The sequence below is a fragment of the Nesoenas mayeri genome (genome assembly GCF_963082525.1).
Source record: "Nesoenas mayeri genome assembly, chromosome: 4".
NCBI classification, from domain to species: domain Eukaryota; kingdom Metazoa; phylum Chordata; class Aves; order Columbiformes; family Columbidae; genus Nesoenas; species Nesoenas mayeri.
The window spans coordinates 54,080,301-54,107,095 of NC_137540.1; the positions used below are offsets into that span (position 1 = coordinate 54,080,301).

At 40.1% G+C, this 26,795-nt stretch overlaps 1 protein-coding gene across 1 annotated transcript; it reads right to left on the reverse strand.

Moving 5' to 3' along the window:
• Positions 1–7,905: 7,905 nt before the first annotated feature.
• On the reverse strand, positions 7,906–26,490 carry PGM2 (phosphoglucomutase 2; the record flags this gene model as incomplete). Its single annotated transcript, XM_080344395.1, has 14 exons — positions 7,906–8,014; positions 8,710–8,843; positions 9,486–9,675; positions 12,245–12,374; positions 13,226–13,319; positions 13,442–13,622; positions 16,125–16,222; positions 16,927–17,116; positions 18,251–18,444; positions 19,869–19,952; positions 21,209–21,293; positions 21,618–21,724; positions 22,581–22,748; positions 26,419–26,490. 14 exons carry the CDS (start codon positions 26,488–26,490, stop codon positions 7,912–7,914), a joined length of 1,830 nt encoding a protein of 609 aa, XP_080200521.1. The 3' UTR covers positions 7,906–7,911.
• Positions 26,491–26,795: the final 305 nt, after the last annotated feature.

Consider the following 26,795-nt stretch of genomic DNA (forward strand, 5'->3'; position numbering starts at 1 on the left):
GTCACTCATCTGTTTAATCCAGCCAGTTTCTATGATGCTCATTGATAAGGTATAGTAAAAATATCATATGTGAGTTCCTCAGAAAGAAAGGAAATTTTACTATAATATTTGCAACATTTTATGATAATTTTATTTTAGAGTATTTTCCTTTTTTAGTAAAACTAACTAAAAATCCAAGTAATAAAACTCCACCACATTCAGCAGTGTGCATGTAAGTGACCAATACAGACTTGAAACACTGCTAGGGCAGCAAATTGTTTGCAGAGAGGGTTTAGAAACAGTGCACAAGAAAGAGTTTAAAGCTGCATCAGATGAAACAAAGAGTATTTAGATATGAACATACTTGGGTGTGACTGGTGATAACAAGGGAAAAAAACAACTCTGATGGGACCAAAGAGTACCATGCGGTAAAGCCACAACTGTTCTTTATAGTCCATCCTTGCAGTAGAAGGGCATTTTGGTGTTATGTAGCTCATGAGCTACATAAGGTCATTTGGATACGTAGAAGATGGGACTGCAGGTAAAGTCACCTTCTTTTTCTCATTTTACCACCTATCTGGTCTCCAAGATGTGGTCTCCTGTGCTCATGATTCAACATCTGCGATTCCCTGAAGATAGGTATTTAGGTGCTTTATTTGAAGAACAAAAGGTTGCTCTGTCTTTTATGTCTGCTTATCCAGGATGCAGGAAGAACAGTTTGTCAGCCTGTCTCCCAGGAAGGTTTCCCAATCATCAGCCTCCAGGCTGCACTGGACAGCATTCCTTCTCTCTGCTTCTTGATGAAACTGTCACTTATGTAGGCAAAAAAAAATAATTAAAAAAAAAAAAAAAAGTTTCATTTGTGAAAACAAGAAGAAAACCAGAACAGGCGTCATATGTTTCAGTCCCTAAAATGTAAACACTTCCCTGATTTCCAGAGACTGGAACTCCTGTATTCAGGTGAAAGCCCTGAGCACCAGACTTCTTAATAATGCTCAGTTTTCTGAAACAGTAAACCTCTGTTCTTTTTTCTTTCACAGGCTAGTTTTTCTTTACAGCAGCCTATTAGCTAAAACATACTACTATCAAATTAACTTCTTCAGACTGAGGGGAAAAATCATACTGGGCTTTCTGTATCCTGCAAACATGATCTATAAAAGAACAGCAGTTTAACCTTTATCTCATTTGTCCAGTCACACTTTAAAAAATGCAAAGAAAATCCCACCACTGCCTTTTGTACAGAACCTGAATATACAGGCTTGTATGAAGCACACTTTGCGAACATGGAGGCAATGAAGCCTCTCTTGCAGGCCAAGGAGGAGAAGCATCTACTCACGTGATCCCACCAGTAGAAATTTAGGGTGAATGTTCCTAGCCGTGGGCAAGTGCAGAACTTGGGGCTGCCGTGACTGTGGATTCACCTGTTGAAGTAACACGAGGCAAACAGGAAGTTTTAAGTTCCCCCCCAAGATGCTTTCAGAGTTCAAGTTGCTCCATAGTTGGGCAGCAGTTGAGCAGTGACATTTTGGATTATGAATGTGAGTATGGGCACTTACATTGTGCTTCAGTTGCATTATAAGCCTCTCTGCTTTTTTTTTTCTGGATTACCCATAATGATGAATTTCTAGTACTATTATATAAAACAGTCTTTGTGATGTGTTTCATGTAAATCTGTTTAGTACCTTATTAAGGGCATGATACTAATTGTTTTGCAGTCCTTTGACTTAAGTGAGCTCTGGATGGAGTACTACATTCTTATCCAATGACACTGTATCTCCAGATGCTATTTATATATAGTTCCAGACATTTCATAAACAAAATTTCAATAACTGTTATTATAGCATGTTTGCCTACTTCAAATGCTGTAGGAATGCACGCCAGTGACATTAGTAATTATCTTCGTAGACAAGAGGCTTTCTGTTATCACTGATTGTGAGTAAAGAATCAAGAAAGAGTTGAGCTACTGTTACAGATCCTGCCTGCTGCCGTCTCTGTGTTTTTGTGCATTTGAGATGTCATGATTAATCCTCCCTCCCCTTCATTCCCATAAATACATTTGAAAATTACTTAGCAGTGATTGTGTGAGTATTTTAAGCTTTTCCTCTTGTTTGGAAGCTGCTGTTGCTATGCCTTCATTTATATTACATTTTATTTAGGTGGGCGTTAGGATATGATTGGGCAGTTTAATAGGCTTATCCTGTTATGCATGGTGCTCTGATGGTGCACGACCTCATTTCAGTTACTTGGCAATTGCTATACAAAAGATAAATGTTGGCTTCCACCTGGAAGTTCAGCAGAAATACTACCCTTGATGAATTTGTGTGCTTATATAGTGCAAAGAAATACTGTGAAGGAAAGCAACTCAGCTTAGTTTAATATACAGAATCACAGAATGGTTGGGTTTAGAAGGGACCTCTGGAGGTCACCTGGTGCAACCCACCTGCTAAAGCAGATTCACCCAGACCAGATTGCACAGGAACGCATCCAGGTGGGTCTTGAATGTCTCCAGAGAAGGAGACTCCACAACCTCCCTGGGCAGCCTGTTCCAGTGTTCTGTCACCCTCAGTGTGAAGAAGTTTCTCTTCATATTCAGATGGAACCTCCTGTGCTTCAGGCTGTGTCTGTTGCCTCTCATCCTATCATTGGGCATCACTTAAAGGAGTCTGGTCCCACCTTCTTGACACCCACCATTGAGATATTTATAAACATTGGTAAGATTCACTCTCAGCTTTCTCTTCTCCAGGCTGAACAGACCCACCTCTCTCAGTCTTTCCTCACAAAGATGATCCAGACACCTCATCATCTTTGTAGCCTTCCACTGGACTCCCTCCAGTAATTCCTTATCCTTCTTAAACTGGGGAGCCCAGAACTGAACACAGTACTCCAGATGCAGCCTCACCAGGGCAGAGCAGAGGGAGAGGATAACCTCCTAGACCTGCTGGTCACACTCTTCTTAATGCACCCTAGGATACCGTTGGCCATCTTGGCCACAAAGGCACGTTGTTGACTAAGGTTCAACCTGTTGTTGACCAGAACTCCCAAGTCCTTCTTCGCAGTGGTGCTTTCCAGCAGGTCAACCCCTAATCTGTACTGCTGTTTGGGGTTATTCCTCCCCAGGTGCAGGACCCTACACTTGCCCTTGTTGAACTTGATCAGGCTCTTCTCTGCCCAGTCCTCCAGCCTGTCCAGGTCTCGCTGAATGGCAGCCACAGCCTTCTGGTGTGTCAGCCATTTTTCTCAGTTTCATATCATCAGCAAACTTGCTGAGGGTGCATTCAGTCTTTTCATCCAGGCCTTTGATTACTTTTGTACTTATGGGCAGTTTTGTTGCGATTATTTTTATTTATAATTAATTTTTAGATTTATGTATGGCATCCAGGTGCCTTCAGCCACAGAAGCCTAAAAGTCCCCGATCTTGCAAAGACTTATGGTGTTGCTTAACAAAGGTTAATTTAATATCCTTTTAATGCTGCACAGTGACTGTTAAACAAGAAGATGAGGTTTGCTTATTGTTGTTGTGTCAAAACGAAACCCACAGCCACCAGAACTTTGAAAAGCAATGGCGAGCAGGCAACTTCATTTACAAAAACTTTTTAGGTGAATTAGTTACAGATTTAAGCACATAATAGTAAAATATGAAAATAATTGCTTATATATTAAATATTCCTTTGTAGTGAATTCCAGTTATCTTTGTGTGAATTGTTGTCATATAACAAAAGTCTCAAATAAATCCTTCTCCAACTCAAGTACAATATTTCTGTTTTTCATAATATTCTGTGGACCAAGTTCACAGCCTGTAAGGAAGAATAAATGTATTTACTTCCAGCCAAACTGCTTCACAAAGCTTTCTGAAAAAAAATTCAGAGGTGGATTTGTGACTAGTAAACAAACTAATAACCTTCAAGTGAAGTCCATCAGTCTACTCTTAAAGCATTCCTGTGTTTTGGGATTTTTTGGCAGAGTTCTTAGTACTATGCTAATTTCTTCTCAGTCTAGAGGCATTTCCCCCCCGGCCCCATAGGCTTGATTTGCTACAGGATCAATTGTTTACAACTTTCATTGGAAGTTATAAAAAACAAGCTTATTTGACACGGTTTGGGTAACAGGGATGTGTTCTCTAGGTGTAGCCAGTGATTCCATTATACTTGAGTTCAGTCGCGGTTGCAAGCCGCCTTTCTTTTAGTCATGGCAATTTCCATTTCTGGATTAAATATTAGCGCCTCTGCTCCCGGTTCAAGGCCAGCTATTCACAAATTAAATGTCTATCCTGGAACTAATCATCTCTAAATTAGCTTTGCTATCTTACACAACACTTTGATGGAGAAGTTGGAATGGGTGTTAAGCTTCTTTACAGCTGGTCTAACTGGCAATAATAAGCTCTCTTTGGTATACTCGAACTACCTTTGTTTCAGTTCTTTATTTCAGTTCTAGATCCTCTTCCTCTGATGCAAGACAAGGTTAGCAAAGACTCCAGCAACAAGTTTCATCTTGTAATTCTCTAGCTTGTCATAATTGTTCTATCAGCTTGATAAAACACTGTGGGGGCTTTTTTTTGTTTGCCCCAGCCAAAGTTATGAACTCCTGTTTGGAACAGAGCAGGGGATGGAGTACGTAAATTCCTTGTTCCTGGGAAGACACGATGATACAGACTGGGTCATCATCTTGACCATACCTGTACTGTTTCTGAGGATGCTCTAAAGCCATCTTAAGGATGTCTCCGTATACATCCACTCATTGCTGGTCTCACTGCCAGACTTCTAAGACACTTGCAGAGTTCTCCAAGTGCATCCACTCAGTGTACGGCATGCCATCCCTTGTAGGCCTTGGTAGGATGGCTGTAAAGGCCCTTCTGTCTTGCCTTATACTGTATTCACCTGTTCCCTAAGATCTTCTGTGTAACCTAAAAAAAGGGGTTCTGAGCCTGATGACAATAAATCAGCCTCACTGTAGCTGGTAGAGGTAACAAGTTTAGGGGATCAGTTAGGTAGAAGATGAGAGAGGGATGAGGAATTTCCCTCTAAAGGTCTGAAATAGGAGAACGGTGCAGACATTGACAATAACAGCAGCAACATCACCATGGTCCTACCATCAGCATGTCAGCAGAACTAGCCAGGCTGCCACTACCACCTCAGGAGCAGGCAGTCCCTGCTAGTGCTAGGAGAGATGATCTGGCCAGGAGATCTCCAGGCAGAACAGAAGTAGTAAGTAATGCATGTAGATGATCCACAAATAGCAGCAACAGCTCAGCAGAAACCCAGCCTGTCACAGGAACCTGAGGGACAGACCTGGCCATCCGGTTCTCCTTAGCATTCCTGAGGAGTGAAGCACCTTGACAGATTCTGGCCAAGGCAGAACACAGATGACTTTCCTAGAGAGAGGGAACATTAACAAAATCCAGATCCAGGGATGCAGGCTTGTACAGAGCCATAAAGCTTCCCCGGCCCTGGGTACAGCTCATCAGCATCCAAACTGAAGACTCTGCCTCAGCCTGTCTCCTGCAGAACTGTTTCTCTGTCTGTGCTCTCCAGCTTGGGACCCCACACACCTGAGGATCTCAGCAGCTGAGTACCCAGCGGGCCCAGCCAGCTGCAGACCATCCATCCACACTGCCCTTAAGGTCAAATACAACCAGGACCATGGGCGGAGGCTGCACAGTCCACCCCATGTGCCACAGGTTTGAAGCACTGCTTGTTCTCTGCCTACTTACCTTCTGGGGGCACATTTTACACTTACTGTATGTATACCACAGCTCTTGCTTCAGTGTTTTTCTTTTAAGAAGCTTTTGTCTTTAGCAGGCTGGAAGATGATGCACACCCCAGCATGGCACGTCCCCTACTGCTGTATCTTCTGGCAAAGGTGCTGCTGCTGGGTGGCCTGTCTTCAACCTGATCTTCAGTCCACAGCAGTCACACAGAGGCTGGAAATCACAAACGAGTCTTGGAAGCACTGACACACAGCATTTAACCAGGCAGTGAACACTCTGGTTTGAGAGCTTGTAAAAAGCCATTCACTTTGAAGCGCAGGCTGTGATGCAGCACAGGAAACCGTGTTTTCGCAAGGGTGGCCTGTGGTTAAGTCACAAGCCAGACATTCAACTCTACCACTAGTGAAATGCTGGTATAGGCCCAACATTCATCCTTCCATTTCTTACAAAGCCAGTACCTTGCAATAAGGCCCCTTACTCTGTTCTGGGGACCACATGCCTGTGTCTCCTGTTCCTCCCTCCAACCTGACGTTGGGCCAGAGATAGTCATGGACTGAATGTCACAAGCAGGTAGTGACAGGCTGGTAGCAGGTTACAGTACGTGATTATCCAGAAGGCAAAAAGCCCAATGTCACCAGATAAAAAGCATTACACCTTGAAGAATCAATCACATCTGCATGCAGGATGAAACAAGTCATAGCTGAACACAAATGGCACATGTGTCCCTCCCATCACGCCACTGAGAGATTTCTTGAGCTTTTCAAGAGGTTCCTTCCCCATACTCAGCTGCACAACTGGTGCAATTTCTGAGTTGCATTGAAATTAACAAGGATAGAGAAATTGACTTCTGGGAGGATAATCAAGCTTTAAAGTTTTACATTTTAAAAAGTGTGTAGCTATGGTTGTGAATGCATTTCAGTAATAATTTAGAGTTTTCAAACTACATTCCATTGCCCCAACAAGCTTCATCCTTCTACCTGTTCTGCCAGAACTGATGGTGCAGATGAACATGACACCCTGCATCACCCACGAACCCACACACCCCAAGGAGAGTGTTCTCCGAGGGAGGATGTTCCACATTGAAAGACTTACAGAAATGACAGGGGGAACAAATTAAGGACAAGTTAGGAGAATGAGATGCCCCAATCTTCCATTCTGCTTCTTTTCTTTTAATCAATGTGTAGAAGAGCAATAGCATAGGGGAGCTATTTCCTTTCAGCTTTCTTCTTCCACTTGAGTACAGGAGTGCACAATCTCCACATGCTACCTCTATTTAATCTTCCCTCTTTTTCTCTTCACATCTCCCTAATGCCTCTTCAAAAATGAAGGAAAGGTTTCTTTACTCAAGAAGTATTGGAACTGTTAGAGCTACACTGATATCCAAAACGAGTACTGAAAATGCAGAAAACCCCTGCATTAAAGTTAATAACTCTGGAAGTGCAGACAACAGCATGCAAAAAAAACGGAAGCTTCTGCTCTAAATTAGACATGCAGAGTTATGCACCCAGACTGGCAGCATACAGCTCTGAGATCTGGGTATGCATTGAACTAATTATGTATAGCTAAATGAGGCAACAGAAGGGTGCTGTGTACAGATATATTATCTTAATAAACTCATGGTACTAAAAGCCAGTTTAGTACACTTAGTACCTCTAACCTTAAATATGCTGTACAGTCCCAGAGCAGATAGCTCTCCAGCAAATTCATTGTGACTTTCTTGTTTATTTCTTGAGCCAAAATCCCCAAGAAAGATGACTGTTTCTGAAACATTTGCCCCAAGTTTGCCAAAGTGTCACCACAGGCTTTCAATATTTCCTGTTAACCAAAGAACTTGCTTTGCTAATCTAAACCTAGATAAAGTTGCATCGTACTATCGCTCACACAGAAAAGAAATAGAAGTCCACACAAAACAGGCTGCATTTCAGAAATCAGGATATCACTTATAATATTTAATTAAAACAAGTTTTGATTGAAATACATTTGCAGTCAACATTTAGTTGATAAAGCTTTCAGTTCAACTGATTGGGGTTTTTTTGGTCCTTTAAGGGCAGAGGTATTTTCCTTCCAAAATAAGACACTAGATCCAAGAGTACCCAGAGTAACTCTTAATAAAGGCAGAAGTCTTTTTAGTCTGAGCTCTCAGCTGTTTGGTCCTAAAAATCTTTACTTCTTAAATAATGCACTTCTAATGCTGCAAAAAAGCCAATTAAGGTAATAATTTTGCTACTTTACTCAGTCTTTCGTTGAAGATTGTTTTTTTCTGGTTGAAAGAAGTGTTTTTCAAGAGCGTTGACCAATTCATCTAGTTCCTTCTTCAGCCGCTCAACATCACTGAGAAACAAAATCCACACAAATACAGAAAACTGTCACAGTGGAGAAGCTAAAAGTATATACACTTGATTTCTCATGGAAGTGAATATCAGTGCATTACCAAGTGACGTTTATTGAAGGCACTTAAGATTATGGGAAAACATAAACCCACAATATAATCTAAAATAGAATGGCCAGTTTGAGTTCAGAAGATCTTCTGTTACTAGATGTATGTGATTAGAAATGCAACTTTTATATTTGTAATAGTATTTTCAGGTGAATTTTCATCTGTGAGAAAGCATTTTCATTATTAAAGTTAATAAGTGCTTATCTTTAAGACTAACTAAGGCTATCAGTCAAGGATATAATTACTAAACATAAAAGGGTTTAAAATATATTAGAACACTTTATATATAGTTATTTAAATTTAAAGCAACTATGTGCATAAAAAGAGAGTGAATGTATCTACTATCATTTAAAGCAGAATGTTTTTCTTGATATTGTTTTTACTGAATGTGAAACCAAGCTCAAAGGAATTTCAGTGACAAGAATGTACCAACAAATTTTGCAGAATTGAAGCTTTATGCAAATACATTTGCTAAAATAATGACTGCAGTAATATTATTTGATCATGAAGAGCCCCTTCCACACCAAAACAACATCAAAAAGCCACACAGTCTCTGTTACACAGCATTTACTGCTCTAGGTGACAATACCTGTTTCCAGGAGGTGCACAAAGTTCAGAATAGTATTTGATCTTTGGTTCCGTCCCACTGGTTCTCATTGTGGCCACTCCTCCGTTAGCAAAGGTGAACGTTATCATTTGGCTACTTTTACTAGTGGGAAGTATCTAGAAATAGTAAGAATAGATTTTAGAGGCTTGGCAAGTGACTATATAGAATTAATTCAAGACAAAACTCATGACTTGATGTCATATAATTTAACTGAAGGATCAGTTAAAATTAAGCTTTGTTGTTTCCTTCATCTTTGTGATCTTGAGAGGACACTATGCAAATTACAGCCTTATCCTCCACCTAGAATCTGGTAGCAGTATGTTACTGCTAGGTAGCTCCTTTCAAGCCTAGTCAATATTTTTACTGCAAATACAAATTGCTCTGTGATGTCATTTCCCAGGAGGAAAAGAAAGATGGATTGTGGAAAACCTAAGCCACATCTCAGCAGACAGTTTAACTTACGCTTAGAACAAGATAATGCAACATTGCTATAGCAAGACAGCAATATCCTCCTACCTCCCTTTATAGACTGTCATCTTGGACAGAAGAAATACCACAAAAATCAATCAAAAACACCCCAACCCTTCCCCACCCCTCCCCTTCATTTCCTCCCACCATGGCAAAACAATAATCCCCAGTCTAACTTATTTTAAGACTCAGAATGTAACATAATCTTTCAGTGTTTCTCCACAGAAGTTTTTATATACATGTATATACATACTTATATGATTTATATGTAATTTTAAAAAGATACTCACAGCCTTTTGATCTGGCTGGCTGCTGTCATAGCCAGTAGTTAGATCCCTTATTCCAGAAACTTTAAATCTACCGCAAGATTTTGGGTATGTGTTTTTTCCATCAAAATTCCTAAGGTTGTCAAAAAGCTGCTGGATAACTTTAGGATCATGGCAGATGAAATATGAAGCTTTGGTAATATGGAAGCCATATCTGTGAAGACACAGTATTAACGAATTGAAGAAGTGATGTGCTTCTTAGAGTTGTACACCATACACATTAAACAACCTTCTATAAAGCAAGAATCTATACTCATGGTCACCCAACCACAGTATCAGTTCACCCCTTTACTATTTTAAAAAGGCCTCAACAGCTCAATTGTCTCTATTTTACATACTTTAAAGAAACTTTTGTGCAAACACCTTTTCCCTGTAATGATTAAAAATTATAAAGTTTACTGCTAAACCAGAAGAAAAAACAAGATGTCAGTATTGCCCTGAAGAGAGCTAACCGCCATAGGAAGAGAACAGACTACATCAAAACAGCTTCTTCAACTGGATTTCAGCTGACCTTTTCTGAGTAAAACAAATTCCAGACTGGTTTTTTTTTCAATAACACTTCAAAAGCTGCTCTCCCATTAAAGTGTTTCTACTAAACCAAACTCTTCTGAACATTGTCTCATTGTCTCTTTACCATATCTGTTTGCTGCCAGGTAATACGATGCACAATCTGCAAAGACAAATCATCTGCTAACACTGACTTTTCAAAGCAGCATGTTGTTGAAAAGCATACAAGCCTGGACTGGTTGTTTAAGTGAGCTCTTACTAGTGATCAACTAGTGATCAACACTTGATGAGTATCCTTGATGCCAGGGAACATTTCAAGGGCATAATCTTTCATTAGTAGTAGGATGTTCATGCTTGAAACCTGAAAGGTTCCTTAAATAGCGTCATGTTTATACCAAAATGGACAACTTGAAGGTCAATAGTTGTTGAATCAGTCTTGAGCAAGGGACTTTACAAAACCTATCCTATATTTGAAAGAAGTGATGAGCCTGCTAAAACTGTGTTGTTTCCTCATCTGCATTTAGTTCTTTGAGAACAGATCCCCTTCTATTACCTCCAGAATACATAGTTTCTTCTGATTCAACCGCAACTCACAAGACAAATCTGACAAAGACCAAAATAGTAACGACTAGAAAACTGCAACTCTATACCAGCCACAAGCAAACAAAAAGCAAACACACAAAACAAACCCCCAAAACATAACAATAATTCCCACCTGCAGTTCTAGTTATCAAGCATCTATTTAATAATAAGATTTGCATCCTTCGCTGTATCTGTAGCTTTTCCACAGTGACTATGTGCATTGACATATTACTTTGAGGTGCATCTACAGACTGCTTTTACACTAACTAAGCTCTGACTTTTAGAGTCCTTTTCAGTAGCTACGTACATAGCAGCACTGTGGCACAGCTAAGTTCCACTCACTTATTCTGTTTCTGATGGCAATCTAAAGCAGAAGTTTACTAAATGAGTATTTTAAAAAGTGTGAGCCAGAGGAGGATAGTTCTTTGAATATACACTTCCAGCTACTAGTAATTAGGAGAATTCTCAGGTCTGACGCTATATTTGCAGCTCTAGGCATGAATTCCTCTTCTATATTACTGTTTCTTGAGCGCAGCTAAACTTCTGCCATATACAATAGCAAATAAATCGTGGGATTTAGCAATACAGTGTTAGCAAGTCTTTGTCACTTGCTTCCTTCTTAAACAGTGGATGACATCAGACAAATCAGAGTTCTGAGGACTGGTAAAACAAGCAGCACCGAGACTGGAGTTTTCCATGAGACTCTTCACAGGTTCCATCACTTCCTTCTTAGTGTCTATGAGACATGAAGTGGTGGAAAGTATTAGCCAGCCTGTGCTGCTCCCTACTTTAAAACAAACAACTCAAAACTCCCACAAAGAACACTCCCTGCTCCTTGAAATCCAGTAGCCATCTTTGCTATTGATTTCTGTGGGTCTTTGAACACATTAAACAAGAACAAAAGGAAAGTAGTGCCCCATATTAAAAGCTCTCAGAGGGATACCCAGCAGTATGTAGCCAATAATTATGGCCAGTCACAGCACTTCTGCATAATCAGCTCCAATCTCAGTATTCTAGAACAGAAGGAACAATCAACAACCAACACATACTATCCATCAAAAGAAAAGACAAAATTATATAATAAAATGCCCAATTTTAGAGCCAACTCGAATTAATTTAATTGCAAGTAGCTCTGCAACCAGGACAGGAGCAAGCTGGCTTCTATGAGTCGCATAAATATGCCAGAGCTACTTAGACCCATTTTGCCATCAACATTTTTATGCGTCTGGCACATGCAAGCAGCAAAAGGCGCCATGATCTCTACAACCCAGCAAAACTGCTGGCCGAAAATCAGGCCAGTCTTCTGTAAAAGGACCCAAGAACAGAACTGCTCAAAAGGAGGGAAGCCTTTCAGACAACCAAACAGAAATAACTCAAAAATCTCATTAATTAATAGGGAATTAGTAAGGTAACATTATCGTTTTTAAAATACCCTAAAACAACACAAAACCAAGTAATACATGTATCCATGCCCATGGGGCAGGAGCACTTTCTAGAAGGTTACTATTAACACACAATTGTAGAGTTAGTACAATAACACGGGTTTTATTTCTTCATATACTATCAGTTGCTGTTGAGTCCCTATATGTAGAAGGGAGAAAATCTGAAAATTAAACAATTATAACCAAACTCACTCATCATAGACAGCTTTCAGCTGCTGAGACAACGACAAATTCCTGGTTGCCAAAAAGCTTGCCATCTCTGCAGTTATAACAGCAGCGCTGACACCATCTTTGTCCAGAACAGCAGGACAGCACATATACCCTAAACAAATAAAAATATATCAGATATGTATAATTTTCTGAGTAAATAAGATACAATGGGGGAGGAAGGTGGGGGAGTTGATTGAACCAACATCTTTTAAAGGAGAAATGCACATAACTATAGTACAGACATTTTAGAGTTAAACCAAATGTGGAAAAAAAAATTATCTTCTAATCAGTGTTAATTTTGATAAGCAAGTTATTTAATGGAATTTCAAGACAGAGACATATTTGTACCATATCAGTGCCAGCTGCTCCTGAGTACTTCGGGAGCTCTCATGAAACAGAAATGCCACACTGCAGGAACAATGCAAGTACAGCACTTTGTCTCAAATGTGATTATGCTTACATGGGAGCATATGGTAACACTGATAATTATCTGTGAAATTAGTCACATTTTCTCTGATTTTTCAAGTACTGAGATACTCAAGAAATAGCATTATAGCTTTTCAACTTCCTTCTCAGAAATTTATAGCTTTGTAGTTTAAAAGTATAATTTGGGCAAGTTTTTACTTTATTTTGTTCACATTCAAAACTTCAAAATTAGTTTAAAACTGTCAGGTAAACATACTCAACTTGAAGTCAGAATAATGCAGGGGGAAGAGTTTTAGTAGCTGGGGCAGAATTTGCATCCAAGTCTACACAGCCATGCTACTCACATCATCGCACTCTGCGCTAAGCAGAGATACAAAGGATTAAAACCAGTAATATCAATCAGACAAACGGATGATTATCAATTACACACTGGAAAAACATCCATTGTGTTGAGGACACCTTTATGTTGCCATTTTATGCTGTAGTCCTACTTTCACTATTTTACAAGATACCAGAACATAATATTGTGTTTCTTACCTATAGCCTCCTCAAATGCAAAAAGAACAGCTTTTCCCTGGTCCATCAGCTGTTTGGCACGGTTGCCCATCCACTTGAAACCTGTCAGTGTTTCCTACAGCAGTCAGGAGAAAAAAAAAAAGACAATTAAAAATAAAAGCAATGTTCCAAAGAGACAGGACACTGCCTAGGAAAGCAAATAAAAGAATACGGAATAACGTGTCACATGTTGCTTACCTCAAAGTGAAAACCTTCCTTTAGTGCAATTGCTCTCAAGATTTTGGAAGAAACAGTACTGGATAACATGTAGACATCTTTAATGGCACAAGTATCCCTATTGTTATTTTTCCAGCAAGTGAAAATCCACCAGCCTAAAAGAGCTCCCAGCTCATTTCCAGAAAACACTTTCCATTCACCACTGGAGGGGAACAAAAAATCATAGGAAGGATATGAATTCAAACGATACTACTGGAGGAAAACAAAATTATTGGTTCTTTCATACATGAATACTAACAAATAAACCACTGCATCTGAATTCCAAGCAGCAGTAACAAGGTAACGTGTTCCTTATGAACAAAAAAATAATTCCTCCCCCAAAAATTTCTGAAGTGGTTACTTTCCTCGTCTATCACACTCACCAGCTTTTGAGTTTACCCAAAGATGAAAGTGATATTTCCAACATATTTTAAGTACAACAAAAATATTCAGCAGACATTATAAAAATCATTGATTAAGACAAGCACAGAGACACAAAAATACAATTCTCAAGGGATCAGTATTTTTAGTGGACTTAGTGACAAATACTTTTTATTTAATCACAAATACATCAACTGGTCATTGAGAAGACTGGAAAAAAATCTCAAATGGGTAAAAAAAAATATTAACGTTGATTTATTGCAAGGACAAGAAAAACTGAAGGAACAAGAGAAAGATGGAAGTCAAAATTGCCCAAAAATTCACAGTCACAAAAGGGGACAAAGACACTGCCAAACTGACAAAAATCAAGACCTACAGAAACAGTACCTGTTGTGAAAGAGCAGCAGACTCAGCTCCTGCATTTATTGATGCCAACAGGCATCAAAGCAACGCACAGCGACAACTTAGCGTAAGAGCCCTGAGAGAGAAAACGCTCTAGCAGGAGGTTCTGTCAAAGAAGAAGTACAGATACTGTAGAAGCCTATATTAATATTTGATTAGTGTATGAACACCTACGGCAGAGGTCTGAGAGGACACAGGACTGAAAGTTAGGAGACAACTGACTGGCTCAACAATTAGTGAAGAGGTAGCAGAACGAGAGCTTCATGCTCTCAGTGGCGATAAACACACTAAACTAACATCCCCTCTTCAAGTTTCTGATAGCTATCAGTTTTTAGACCAAAAAAAAACAATCAGCAATTTTGCATTCTTGCTTTAACCCATCACAACTAGCACAAACTGAAGCTTTTTATGCTTGCTCTTTGATGCCAAATTGCTAACTGAGGCTGGCACAGGCCATAAACAATAAAATAGGGATATTCCAGCTAACACTGCAGAGATACAGCAGAGAGTGCCAATCTACCCATTCTTCTTCTAAAGACAGAAAAGCCTCCTTAGTTAATGCTGTGAGGCTAATGAATTTAAAAAAGCCCCTGAGCCCTGAAGAAAACACTGGCACCTCTGAAGCTGCTGCAAGACCAAAAGAGATTCGCTCTGGAGAACAAAATGGATATGTGCACTGGCTCCTTTTCCTGGCTTTTTGGTATCTGTGTAACTGATACAGGTTCAAATATTTGCACCATCCACAATCACTGAGGACATCTAGCAGGTGCCCATCTCATCCCTCAGGTACCAAGGACTGTTGCTGTGATTTTATGCCCCTCTTCTGGCTCTCATGCATAGGGAATTCATTTACATTATTGCTGTTCTTGGCCCAGGAGCAGATTTTTGTTCTTCAAGGTTTTCAGCTCAGAGAGGTGCATTTTACTTTTGTTAAAGATTTATGGTTTCTCACTGCTTAGATTAGTTTCTGCTTTATCAGGGTACGTAAAAGAGAAACATCACTATTTGTAGGTATGATACCAAGTAGTACTTGAGCTTATTTTCAATTTTCAAATCAAATATGACCACAATACAGAAATGCAAACAATTGTAGAAGTACAGGATACCAGGGGGCATGAACTAAAGGGATGGCAATATCAGGCCAGAACTACAGGTTACACATTCCACATGTATGAAAAATTTATGAGGAGCCCCTGTTTAAGCAAGTTTACCTTTGGTAATTCCATTCCTTGACAGGATGTACATAGATAAATAATGTATGTATAGCTAGCTGGTCCTTAAAGGAGAGAGTACAAATGACTATACTGAGAAGAACCACAAAAAAGCTTAAGGTGAAATGCAGGTGTGTAACATTATGCATAGAAATTGGGAACTGAGCAAGAGAGGCTCAAATTATCTAATGATAAGTAAAATGTCTGGTCTAACAGTACTTAAAAAAGAAGGAACTCATATTAAAGACCAGGGAAGTTCCCTGAGATTATCAGGGAACTCTAAAGGTTCTCTTGAATATTCAAGTTATTCTTTAATAAACATAAAAATGTTTATAAGTGTTCTGTGAAAAATTTCTAACTGAAATCCCACCTTTCAAAAGGTGTAGCACAAACACAGCAATTCGTATGCTTCTGTGCATGCCTCAAGTGCAGCAAGTTTAAGTATTTATTCAGGCTTCTACACGGTGTCTAATGTTAATTATTTTCATTTACTGCCCCCACTGTGGTCCGCTTCATGCAGTCCTCTAGCATTTTTATGTGTTTTCAGTCCAAAACCGACTACTGTGACTAGCCTATCTTCCTCTGCAACACAGGTAGCAAAAATCTCCCGAACAAGCCTAGCCTAAAGGCTAGTAAAAATGTAAATGGTTTGCATTTCTTTATTACCATACCTCTCTTGTTTCTCTGCCACCGCAAGTCGATCAGCATCAGGGTCATTTGCTAAAATGATTTTTGCCCCATCTTTTTCAGCCAAAGCAAAAGACAATGTCTGGAAAAGTGGTAAGCGAGGTGAGTGTTAATAATCCCAAATCATGTTTTCACTTTCTGTATAGTTTTTAAATAATTTTCCCAATTTATTTAATCTCAAAAACCCAAAATCATGATGTGTCTCTTCGAAAAATAAAGGTCAAGCCCGGCAGCAGTAGAGCACGGTCAGGATATTTAGCTTCGCCTACATTATTCCGCTTCTGCAGCCTGAGTCAAACACTACTTGGATTCAACAGGATCCTTCGACAGCAAAGTGTAGAAGAAATACTTGTAGCAGAAATTCTAAACACCTGTCAGGACTTCCCCTGTCCCCAGCCGGTGTTGTATCAGAACAATTTAATCCTTGTATTTCAGATTTAAATTGTAGAAACTTTCCAAAACCAGGTGTGAAGATATTTATATTATTATTTTATTTTTTAAAAGGAACTGTATCACTTTGTTCTATGTGCAGATGCTGCCCATTCTGTTAGAGCACAGAACAAAGCAGTTTAAAGTTATAACTAATTATAACCCAATTGCTTCAAAAAGAATTCTAAATTTCAATGAAAGGATAACAGCTGATTCTTCACTAAATGTAAGGCTATGAAAACAGAATCAAAATAGACCTTCAAGCAATATTTATCTCTACGACTAGAGGTGGAAAAGAAACACTGTCTGAAAGATATTGCAACTACTAAAAATAAAATAAAATAAAAATCTATTTACCAGAACACCTTTGCCTTCTTCAGGATTTGGATACTTCACTGTGGGAAACTCTGGATCAGGATCCTTCTGCTCCGGAACAGCAAAAGGAGGGCTCAGGTCAAATGCCTTGAAGGCCAACTGCACAAACTTATGACCTACACCATGCACAGAAGTATGAACAAATTTCAGGTTTGTTTCCTTGTTTATATTCCTGAAATAAAACAGATTAACAGTAAACTTGGATATGGAAGAATATTCTGCATAAAACTATGTTCAAAAACAGATATGACTCAGTATTCTATATCACTTTTAGAACTATAAATTAAAGTAGGTCAAATTTTAAAGGTAATAGCTTGAATATTGGCTTTAGCCTCATTTTTCAGCAATATGAATCGCTCTTGATATCTAATGTCCCAGTATGTGCAAATCACTGGAATAAGAAAGACAGTATACATTGCACCCCAAGGGAGGCGAGTGGAAAACAAACCCAACTGACTAACAAGAGTCTTCATCCCCAACTCTGGCATTTAAATCAGCTCCACAAGCTGTGAACACAGTGAACCGACAGCAGCACGCCTCATTTCAGCATGCTTGTTTTTATGAAGTACATTTACTGAAAAGTGTAAAACAAAGCCAAAGGTATGCAAACTCCTAAGGAGACATTGAACTCCTCTTCTGAAAAATGGGATAATTAGCCACATAGCCCCAACCTTCTTGTAATTCTGACTTAGTTTTTAGCAAGAGTAAGAACATGGTTACTGGTGGTTAAAATTTTGATGTAAATAAGCAGATCTAACAGGTTGCTGTTCACCTAATTCATAAACCAATTCTACTTGTTAATCGCAAACAGAAATATCCACTTGATTTTGTTGAGTGAAGATTTTACTGAGCAAGTGACAAGAAATAGGCTCACGCAACTCGCTCAAGCCCACCAGGAGCCCACGCCAGGCTGGGATGACAGAGCAAGACATCCTTCTCCTAGAATTGGCTTAGCAGCCTGGTTCACCTTCTCTCCTAGAAGCTCATTTGAAGGCTGCCTGGTGTCAGCTGCACAAGATGGCCCCAGTCTTGCTATGGTTTTTGGCTGACACGTGGTCATGCGAATGCAGGGAGATGACATTATCAGAAACTAATCGCTCACTTTGCTGCGTTAGACTCCTGCCAGAGCAGCTTTATCAACCCACTTGCTACCTCAGCACACAGCTGGCAGTGCTGCCACCAAGGACATCAAGAAGGCACAGACAGAACTGGATTATGGCCACTCTGACTTCCACCAACATAACCTGCCCTACTGATGTGCTATATGGAAAAATCACATATTCTGAACAAAGTTAACACCAGTTACCTGTGAAAGCACTGTTTCTGTATATCTTTGAAATACTCCTTATTGACTGTGGCATAAGGATCATGAAGTAGCAGGCTGCTGTCAATCAGCTTGTCATCCCAAGCCTGAGGCCATGGCTCTTGGTTCTCCTCAATAGCCTGAGAAATTCCTTTGTCATGAGGGGAAATGATCTGAGCACCATTTTCCCAGTAAACCTAAATAATAAATAGGGTGAGTATTTGGTCATTAATATTGCAGGATAGCTTCGTTATTTTTTTTGTTGGCTAAGGTACATTACATTTGTTAGAGTATTAGAGCAAATTAGGCTTAAGTATACCCAGAGTATTCCCCTGTTCATGTTCTCAGTGTTTCCTCTCACAGCCCATTTTTATTCTCTAAAAACATAGTTTAATTTTTATCAGAAGACATCAAAATTCAGAACGAAACACAAAACAACACCCAGCTCATTTACTGAGAAGATTCAAGTATCAGCCTGTCTGCCAGCCTTGGGATTGATAACTCGCCCATGCATATATTGTCTTCCAGATTTTTATATATTATCCTTGCATATAGAAGAATTCTTAAGAGGAAAAAAGTGTGCAAAAGTGAAACACATTTACCACAAAAAAGTAAAGAGAATGGCACAAAAACTTTGTAGCTGCCTCCAGCAGCAGTGTTGCCACAACAGCAAGCACAAATTCAACTAAGTTGCAAGATGCTCATTACTTGTAGTCTTGTCCTTTTTGTTGATTGTTTATACAGCCAGAAAGAGCTCTACTCGTTATGTTTTACATACAGTTGTTTGCACACTTCCTCTTACTGATGGTTTACAGACCACAAGTGTAAGGAAAGATACCTAACAGCATCTTGGCCATATATTAATATACATGTAGCCCAAATAACAAAACAACAAGAAAAGTCCATTCAAAAAATTATTGATAAAACATCCAAACAAGCTATCAAAATCAATACGTGAAATGTTTAAAAAGAGCAATTTTAAACAGACATGAGGTACTGCAGTGAGACAGCAACAAATCATTCCTGCTAATGCCTTGTTTTTCTATAAAGAAGACAAAAAAGATCTCCCCACTTCCACTTTTGTATTTTGGCAACAGTCTGTATATGACTAGTCCAGGTATGGGATGACTGGCAGACAGGCAGCTCAGCCATGTTTTTTTCAGTGGAAAGCAGATTTCTGTCATAGAAAAAATTCACACTATTTACCATGTCACTTAGCAGAAGAAAAATATACTACAGTAAATTAATGGAATTTATTCAAAATGTTTTGTGCAAGGAACTCATTAGGTTTCACATATTTTTAATCCTGTGGGCTTGTAAAATTAGAGAGAACTTTTAAAGTTGTGAATTGGAGAAATTCTTAACGCTTTTGAAAATAGGTCAGTAAATATTTTAAAGTGTTCCAAAGTATGCAATGGTATTGCTTATCTTCCCACTTTTTAGAGATAAGATTTTAATTATGCTATTAGTATAACATGCTACTAGCTTTAAATACACACATCTAAAAGAGATCAAACTATCAATTAACTTGGTCTATAACATGAGAGGCACAATAGCACTAGTGTCCCTACATGGACAGAAATGTTTGAAAAAAGCCATAAAATAGGCCATATAGGCATACCTTGTAACCGTTATCTTGTTTCGGATTATGGGAAGCTGTAACCATAATTCCAGCACAAAGCTTCAGGTGTGTGACTGTGTATGGCTGTAACAAGAGAAAGTTAGCTGAAGTGGAATGTGCATAATTCTATGTATTATTTATTCTGATGCATATGCAATACTTCCATACTTCTGAATGGAACAAAAGCCAGGATGTGATTCCTTCAGACTGGGTCTAAAGCAGAATCTAAATAGTACTTGCTCCACTTAACCCCCTTGCTTTTCCTTGTGAATTTTCCCATTTATAGATTCTTAGCATTGCTTCAGATGCTTTGTGCACCTCTATAGTATTTTTATAGAAGGAAACGGAATGCACATGTTGTCTGCTGTAGAATGACATGAGATACCAAGGCCACGAAGGGTGCAAAGTTTGTTGGGGTAATGACAGAAGTCTGCATGGAGTAGAGAATTACCGCTGGAGCAGCCTCATTCCTACTGGCTTTGGAGAGCAGCCCATGGAGCAACCACTCCATCGTGGTTCAGAGGAGAATTGTTTTGGAGAGAGCTCTTACAAATTAGTCCAAAACAGATGGAGTGAATTAAAAATAAAGCATTATTTGTGACCACAGGTCCAGTTCAAGTTTACTCCTGGCTCTTTATTTAATAGCAAATGAGATTAACTGCTGTTCCAGCAAAACTGCTTTAGGCTGCACTATGAACAATTTGACCCTAAATCTACCAAAATGTGTATCAGTACAAAAGTGCTACATGCAACATCTTCATCCCGTTATGTTCTGTTTCCAGCACTCACTGGAGTAACTGGCACTGGGAGAAACTGTTGCTTTTCGTGCAAAGGTAGGGATTTTCTTTATTGCTCTAGAGGACTGACACCTAGTGATCTGATGGTGAAAATGCTGACACGTCCAACAGCCCTCCTGGTGTAACACGTCCAACAGCCCCCCTGGTGTAACACGTCCAACAGCCCCCCTCGTGTAACTTTGGATTCAATACCCCGAAAAGAAAGAAAAAAAGAAAAAGACACCCAACCAACAATCACAAACCTAAATGTGTGTGCATGTTTCAGACTTCAGACCCCATGGCAATCTAGAAACAATGAGATGCCATCCACAAGAAATCTGCTTGAAAGCAGAAACACACCCCATCATCACTGCTACTCTGCTCAGCTTCCTTCTTCTCTTGCTGTGGATGTTCTAAACTAAATATAGCTAAATAAGCACAAGACTAACTGCAGGTAGAGATGAAAATCTTAAAAGTAGTTTGTCTAATTTTCCTTCAGGTATTAAATTTCTTATATCTGACAGAATTTGTGTGTCTATAAAAGGATATAATAGAGAAACCTACCACAAAAGGAGTTGGTGTTATATCAGAGAACAGATAAACTGGAATTCCCTGACTGATGAAGGTATTAGCAGCAAGTCTTGCAAACCTAAATAACAAGAAAAGATGCCATAGAAATGTATTACTTTTCTCACAACTAAGATTCTAGTATTCACAGGTTTTTTTCCCCTCCTCACTCCAATTAAAACAAACAAAACCACACAAACATAAATAAAACCCAAATTATTATACAGATCCAATTTAAAGGCATTCACGACGCCAAGGAATACTTTGTCATTAACAAAATATAAAAATACTATAAATCCCTCACCTTAATTCACTCTACAGAAAGATAAAATACTTTTGAAGCAGATATAAAGCCATAATGGATCACACAAGACAGCTACAAAATAAATTAAAACCTAAGAAGTACCTTTTGCTACTACCTCCACTTGAAAGATGGGCACGAGCATCGAACCCAATCACGACTCCTCTCTTTTTCAGGTCACTGAAATTCTTCTCAAGGTACCTGCAAAATCCCTGAAGACAACAACTAATCAACTTCATTAATCCAATTTTAATATTTAATTTATCACTGCATTAAGATGATTGCTAAGATGTTGACATCTTACAAAGGTGAACACACATACCATCTCACTGAACTGGAATTGGGATTCAGTTTGTCCAGGACCAATAAACACAAAGAAATATCAGAAACCTTCAAATCAACATAGTGAAGCTGGACAGCATTTAAATACTTTCCCCAAAATCAGAAACAAGTTCAGAAAGAAACAGTTAACTTGATTAGTCTGAATTGCAGATTGAGAAGTGATTCACCTGTGTTAGGTCTCAGATGAGGAAGACAACAACTGGCCAATACTTCATTTTTTTAACTGAATCTCACCCTTAATAATGACATCTGTTTAGGACATGATATGCCACCACTCCAAGCTCCAGTAATTTAAGGTCCTGGGGTTTTTTAAGCTCGCCCCAAGCAGATCTTTAAGACCAGTATGCACATACATAGCTTCACTGCATTTACGTAAATTTATGTCCAGCATACACGAAGCTTAGCCAAATGCTGGCTACCTTCGGGTTTTTTTTGTAGTTGTTACATCAGGACTAAGTGATCCACTTGAGTTTAACTGTAGCTGTGTATAAATTCAGTTGTAAATCAAATATGAAAAAGAACCTATTTTAATGGCTTAATACCTTCTCTCTACTTGTTTTTGGAGATCAGCACTCAGCTAATAATTACCATTTAAATGATTTTTGAAAACTGGAGGAACAGTAAAAACCTTTTATTTCCATAGACTACCCGTTTGCTTGTCATAAATGAGGCTCTTCCCTTCCCATACACAACCAGTTAAGTGAGATAAAGTGCTGAACATGGTACCTGGGTTGTCTGGATAATGGTCAAGTCATTCATGTGGGAAATCCCTGCGCCCATGGCCGCGCGGAGCCCCGCTGTGCCAAACTCCATCCGCGAGCCGAAGTACTTCTGCAGTTCTGCGGCATTTCCTTCAGCAACCAGTTGCTTCACTATTGCAGAAGTTTTGGGATTCTGTAGATACAAAGTTCAGATATTCTAGAAAAGGTTTTGTGTGTTTGTTTTTAATACCTTCAAGCTTCTTAACAGAACTGACTTTCCCACTCTCTGTACTGGCTTATTTCAGTATCAAAACATCACACACCACTTAAGAAGACCAGAACTCCTGCTTCATCTTCCTAATTTTAAGCCAGTACAATCTCAAGTATTACTTATTTTAGATTTATCTCTGTAAGTGGACATGCTTCCCTGACAGCACTGTGTATATCACAGTTTGGAAAGCGGAAAGATTTCCAAGTTGTCTGTTTTAGTATTTCTGGTTTTAAAAACAAAAACAAACAATAAAAGCACCTTTACAGTTTAGAGAAATTTTGTCCTCACAAGAACTAAGCTAAAGATATAAGAGAGTAAGCTGAGCTGATGATTAAGAAATATTTGTTACTTCCATAGCACTATAAGCAGAGTTAAAAAAAATTTAAAATCATAACCTTGTCCCAAGACTAGCTAACACCAGAGGCAGCAGCAAAACTAAGCAGTCTGGTCAGAAGATGACAATTCACAATATATTTGCAGGTAATGTTTGTGAAAATAAGCACAACGCTCATGATGAAAGCTTAGCAACTACAGCTGAATTATTAAATGACATGACTGTGCAGCGTGGCGACGGAAAGGCTGTGTCAGGCTGCTTGTCAACAGCAAGGAGTTTCCAAGTCTCACTGCTTTTCTTGGGATATTGTTTGTATCAACCTTTCATTGTTGTGAACTCTCTTTGTTTCCAAATCTGTAAAGTTTAGAAAACAGTAAAGTTTCCAAACAGTAAAGTCCTGTATGCCCCAACATCTCAATCTTAACAACACGGCATTTGTGAAGTTTACTATTTGATTTCTGGAGCAGTGCTGACCCCCAGGACAGCTGCACGCTCCAGCTGCCAGGCGACAGGGTTATGTGGAGAGGCAGCATCCTCCGCCACTTACTCACCGCATCATTACACACACTTCACGCTAGAGTACAAAGATCATAATTTCCAAACAGACACAAGTTTTCATTACTACTCAAGCAAATGACCTCATAAAAGTCAAAGACTTTACTATTTCTGGGATGACCTAGGTATGCTTACAGCACGGGAAGGCATATCATCCTAGGCAAAAAAATATATATATTTCCAGAAAATGCTGCAGAACATGCACAGTAGCAGGCACATGAGTGAGCTTGCATACACAAGAGACCCGGGTCTGGATGCCCTAATCGTTGACCTGTGTATTCGCTGCTGCAGCGCAAACACCATAGTTTACATAAATACTCAAAAAGCTAAGGAGCCCTGGGTGCTAATGAGGAAACTATATAATGCAGAATAATCTAAATAAGAAAAAAACCAGCCAGGTTACCTGAGTGTAATAAGTAATTAGTACCCCAGAATTACTGATGTCCAGTTTAATAATTACCAGTTTACCAAATAATGTTGTAACTGACACTTCCTTGCAGGATGCTCAACATAATTCCGTATTATTGTAATTATATTCTATAATTCTAAAAATAAATATAACTCTATCTTATTATAGAGTAATATAGGTCAGCATAGCTATTCCGAGTTCAGGCTGTTCAAAAGCAGAACTCTTTGCTGAAGTACCAGCCCTCTGTCCTGCAGGTAAAGCCCAAATGCCATGTCTTGCACTAGGCTCTGCACAGTGCCCCCTCACCTTTTTTTTCCCCTGCATGATCTTTGTGCACAGGAATTGTCTCTTACCATATCAGGCAGATGCTGCACATGTTTGTGTCAGTGTTGGACAGACTAGAACCTGTACTGCCAATACAGGAGGGCAGCCTGGCACTAGGATCATACTGCAGCTCTCACAACCAAGGAGATTTTTATTTGTTATCATTGTTAGAGGGATTTCCCAGCTTTGGTAGCTACTTGTGTAACTACAGGGATCATCCAGTTTTTCAGGTCTGGTTAAGTGATCGTACTTACGCAGGTGCCTGCCTAAGTCTCAATGTTGCTGTCCACATCGTTTGCTAGAGAAAACTTGATTGCGTGAATTTAGTTGTTTGCGTTGTTCCCCTCTGCCACCCCCCTAAAAAGTTATGCTAAAAGCCAGGCCGAAGTCTGTTTAATATAGCAGGATTTTTCCACAATTACTGTTATATTTGTTTATGGCTAGGGTCTCTTAATAGTCTGCCTTTTTTTTTTTTAAACTGTACAGACAACTATTCCTATTTTTTTTCAATTTTAGGAATGCTATGATGCCACTGTGTGCAGCTAAGGGAAAGACACTAAACTTTTTTTTAAGCAGAAGAAAAAGTCAAGGCCAAATCCTCACAGCACCTCTACTAAAGAAGGACCCAATTTTATCTGAAAAATGAAGTGCCTTTTTGTTTTTCTTCATTGTTGGTTGTCCCAGGTTATACCTTTTCTACTCTCAAATAAAACTGGATGAGAGTATGAGAATACTGATTTCTGTGAATACAGTGACAGGTGATTTAACATGGAGTTTAATTTCCAGTAGCGCAATTTTCCTTAAACATCACCTGGTAACACTTAAGTTATTTACTTTAACCTGGGCTACAGGAAGGCCCCAAAGAGGTTTAATCAGTGCAAAGAGTCGCCATGAGGTTTCAGAGTACAGGGACAGCTACTGACTAAACAGGTTTAATTTTTCTCTTGTAAACTATTATTTTGTAAGAAATGTGCAGCTTATCATCAGTAAATATTAACCTATCTCTACACGTCAAAAAGGAACCTTTTCTTTTTAATATCATCAGAACAAATAGACAAGGGTTATATTGGATTATTCTGTTACTTAATACAAACATGCAAGATTTCCCCGAGAAATGAAAATACCTCATCGTTTTTGAGCAATCAGCAACGGGTCCTGCACACCGGTCAATTCTGACTGAGTCAAAGGCACAGTTGTTAACAAAGAGACAACCTTTCAAAAGCAAAGATACTATAAGAGATGCTGCCTTAGACTTCCAGAGGGTTTCACAACATAATCAGAATAACCAGTTGAAAATGAAATGATTACACAGATGACAGGCATGTAACTAACAGCCAAGGAAGTTATGGAGATAAGAGGCCTTTTAAAACCAGACTGTTTTCTCAAGATCAGTTAAACTGGCAAAAAAAATAGAGACACACAAAAGCTTATGGTCATTTGATGTGATACACCAGCATTTCTGAAAGAAGAGCTGGTTCGGCACTGCATTATCGTTAATAAAAACTGAGCTGGTACCTGGAGGTTTTTCACACGGCAATGTATTTTTGCCTTTAATAATTTAAGTCAACTGCCCCCACACCAGAAGTGGGTAGGAACAATAGAGGCCGTTTTAAAAGAGCAATTCGGTAGAGCTGAGAGGCAGCTGCAGTGCCCACAGTGACCAGCCAGGCGGGTTTCTGCACTGCAGGGGGCTGCGGCGGCAGGTGCCGGGGCGGCGGGAGCCGCAGGCCCAGCGGCGCCTCAGGACGGCGGGGCGGGATAAAGAGGCGGGATGGAGGGACAGCAGCGGGAAGGACTCACCAAGAGCCTTCACCGCGCCAAGGACTGACGCGATTTGGAAGTCAAGTCTCGCCCCACGCCCTCCTGACACTTCACAAGCTCGCGCCTCCATCGCCTCCCCCACCAAGTCCCTGCGTGGCCCGGAGCCCCGTTCCGCCCCGCGTCCGCAGTCCCTCCCGGAAGGCCCTCACCTTATCCCAGAGCAGCCACTGTTCGGCCGCACGGCGGAGCGCGGCGTCCCCGGCGGAGCTCCGTGCTGCCATCCCGCTGCCGCCGCCTGGCTCTTTCCCTCTTCCGGAGCGGGGCCGCGCCGGGACGCGCAACCGCCGGGACGCGCAACCGCCGGGACGCGCAACCGCCGGGACGCGCAACCGCCGGGACGCGCAACCGCCGGGACGCGCAACCGCCGGGACGCGCAACCGCCGGGACGCGCAACCGCCGCCCCGCCCGCCTGCCCCGCAAGGGCCCAGGCCGGGTCAGGGCCGGGGCAGACCCACCTCCGGCCCGCCCGCGCCGCGGCCGGGGAAGCGTGGCCGGGTGTCTCGGGACCAGTGGGGCTTGTAATGGT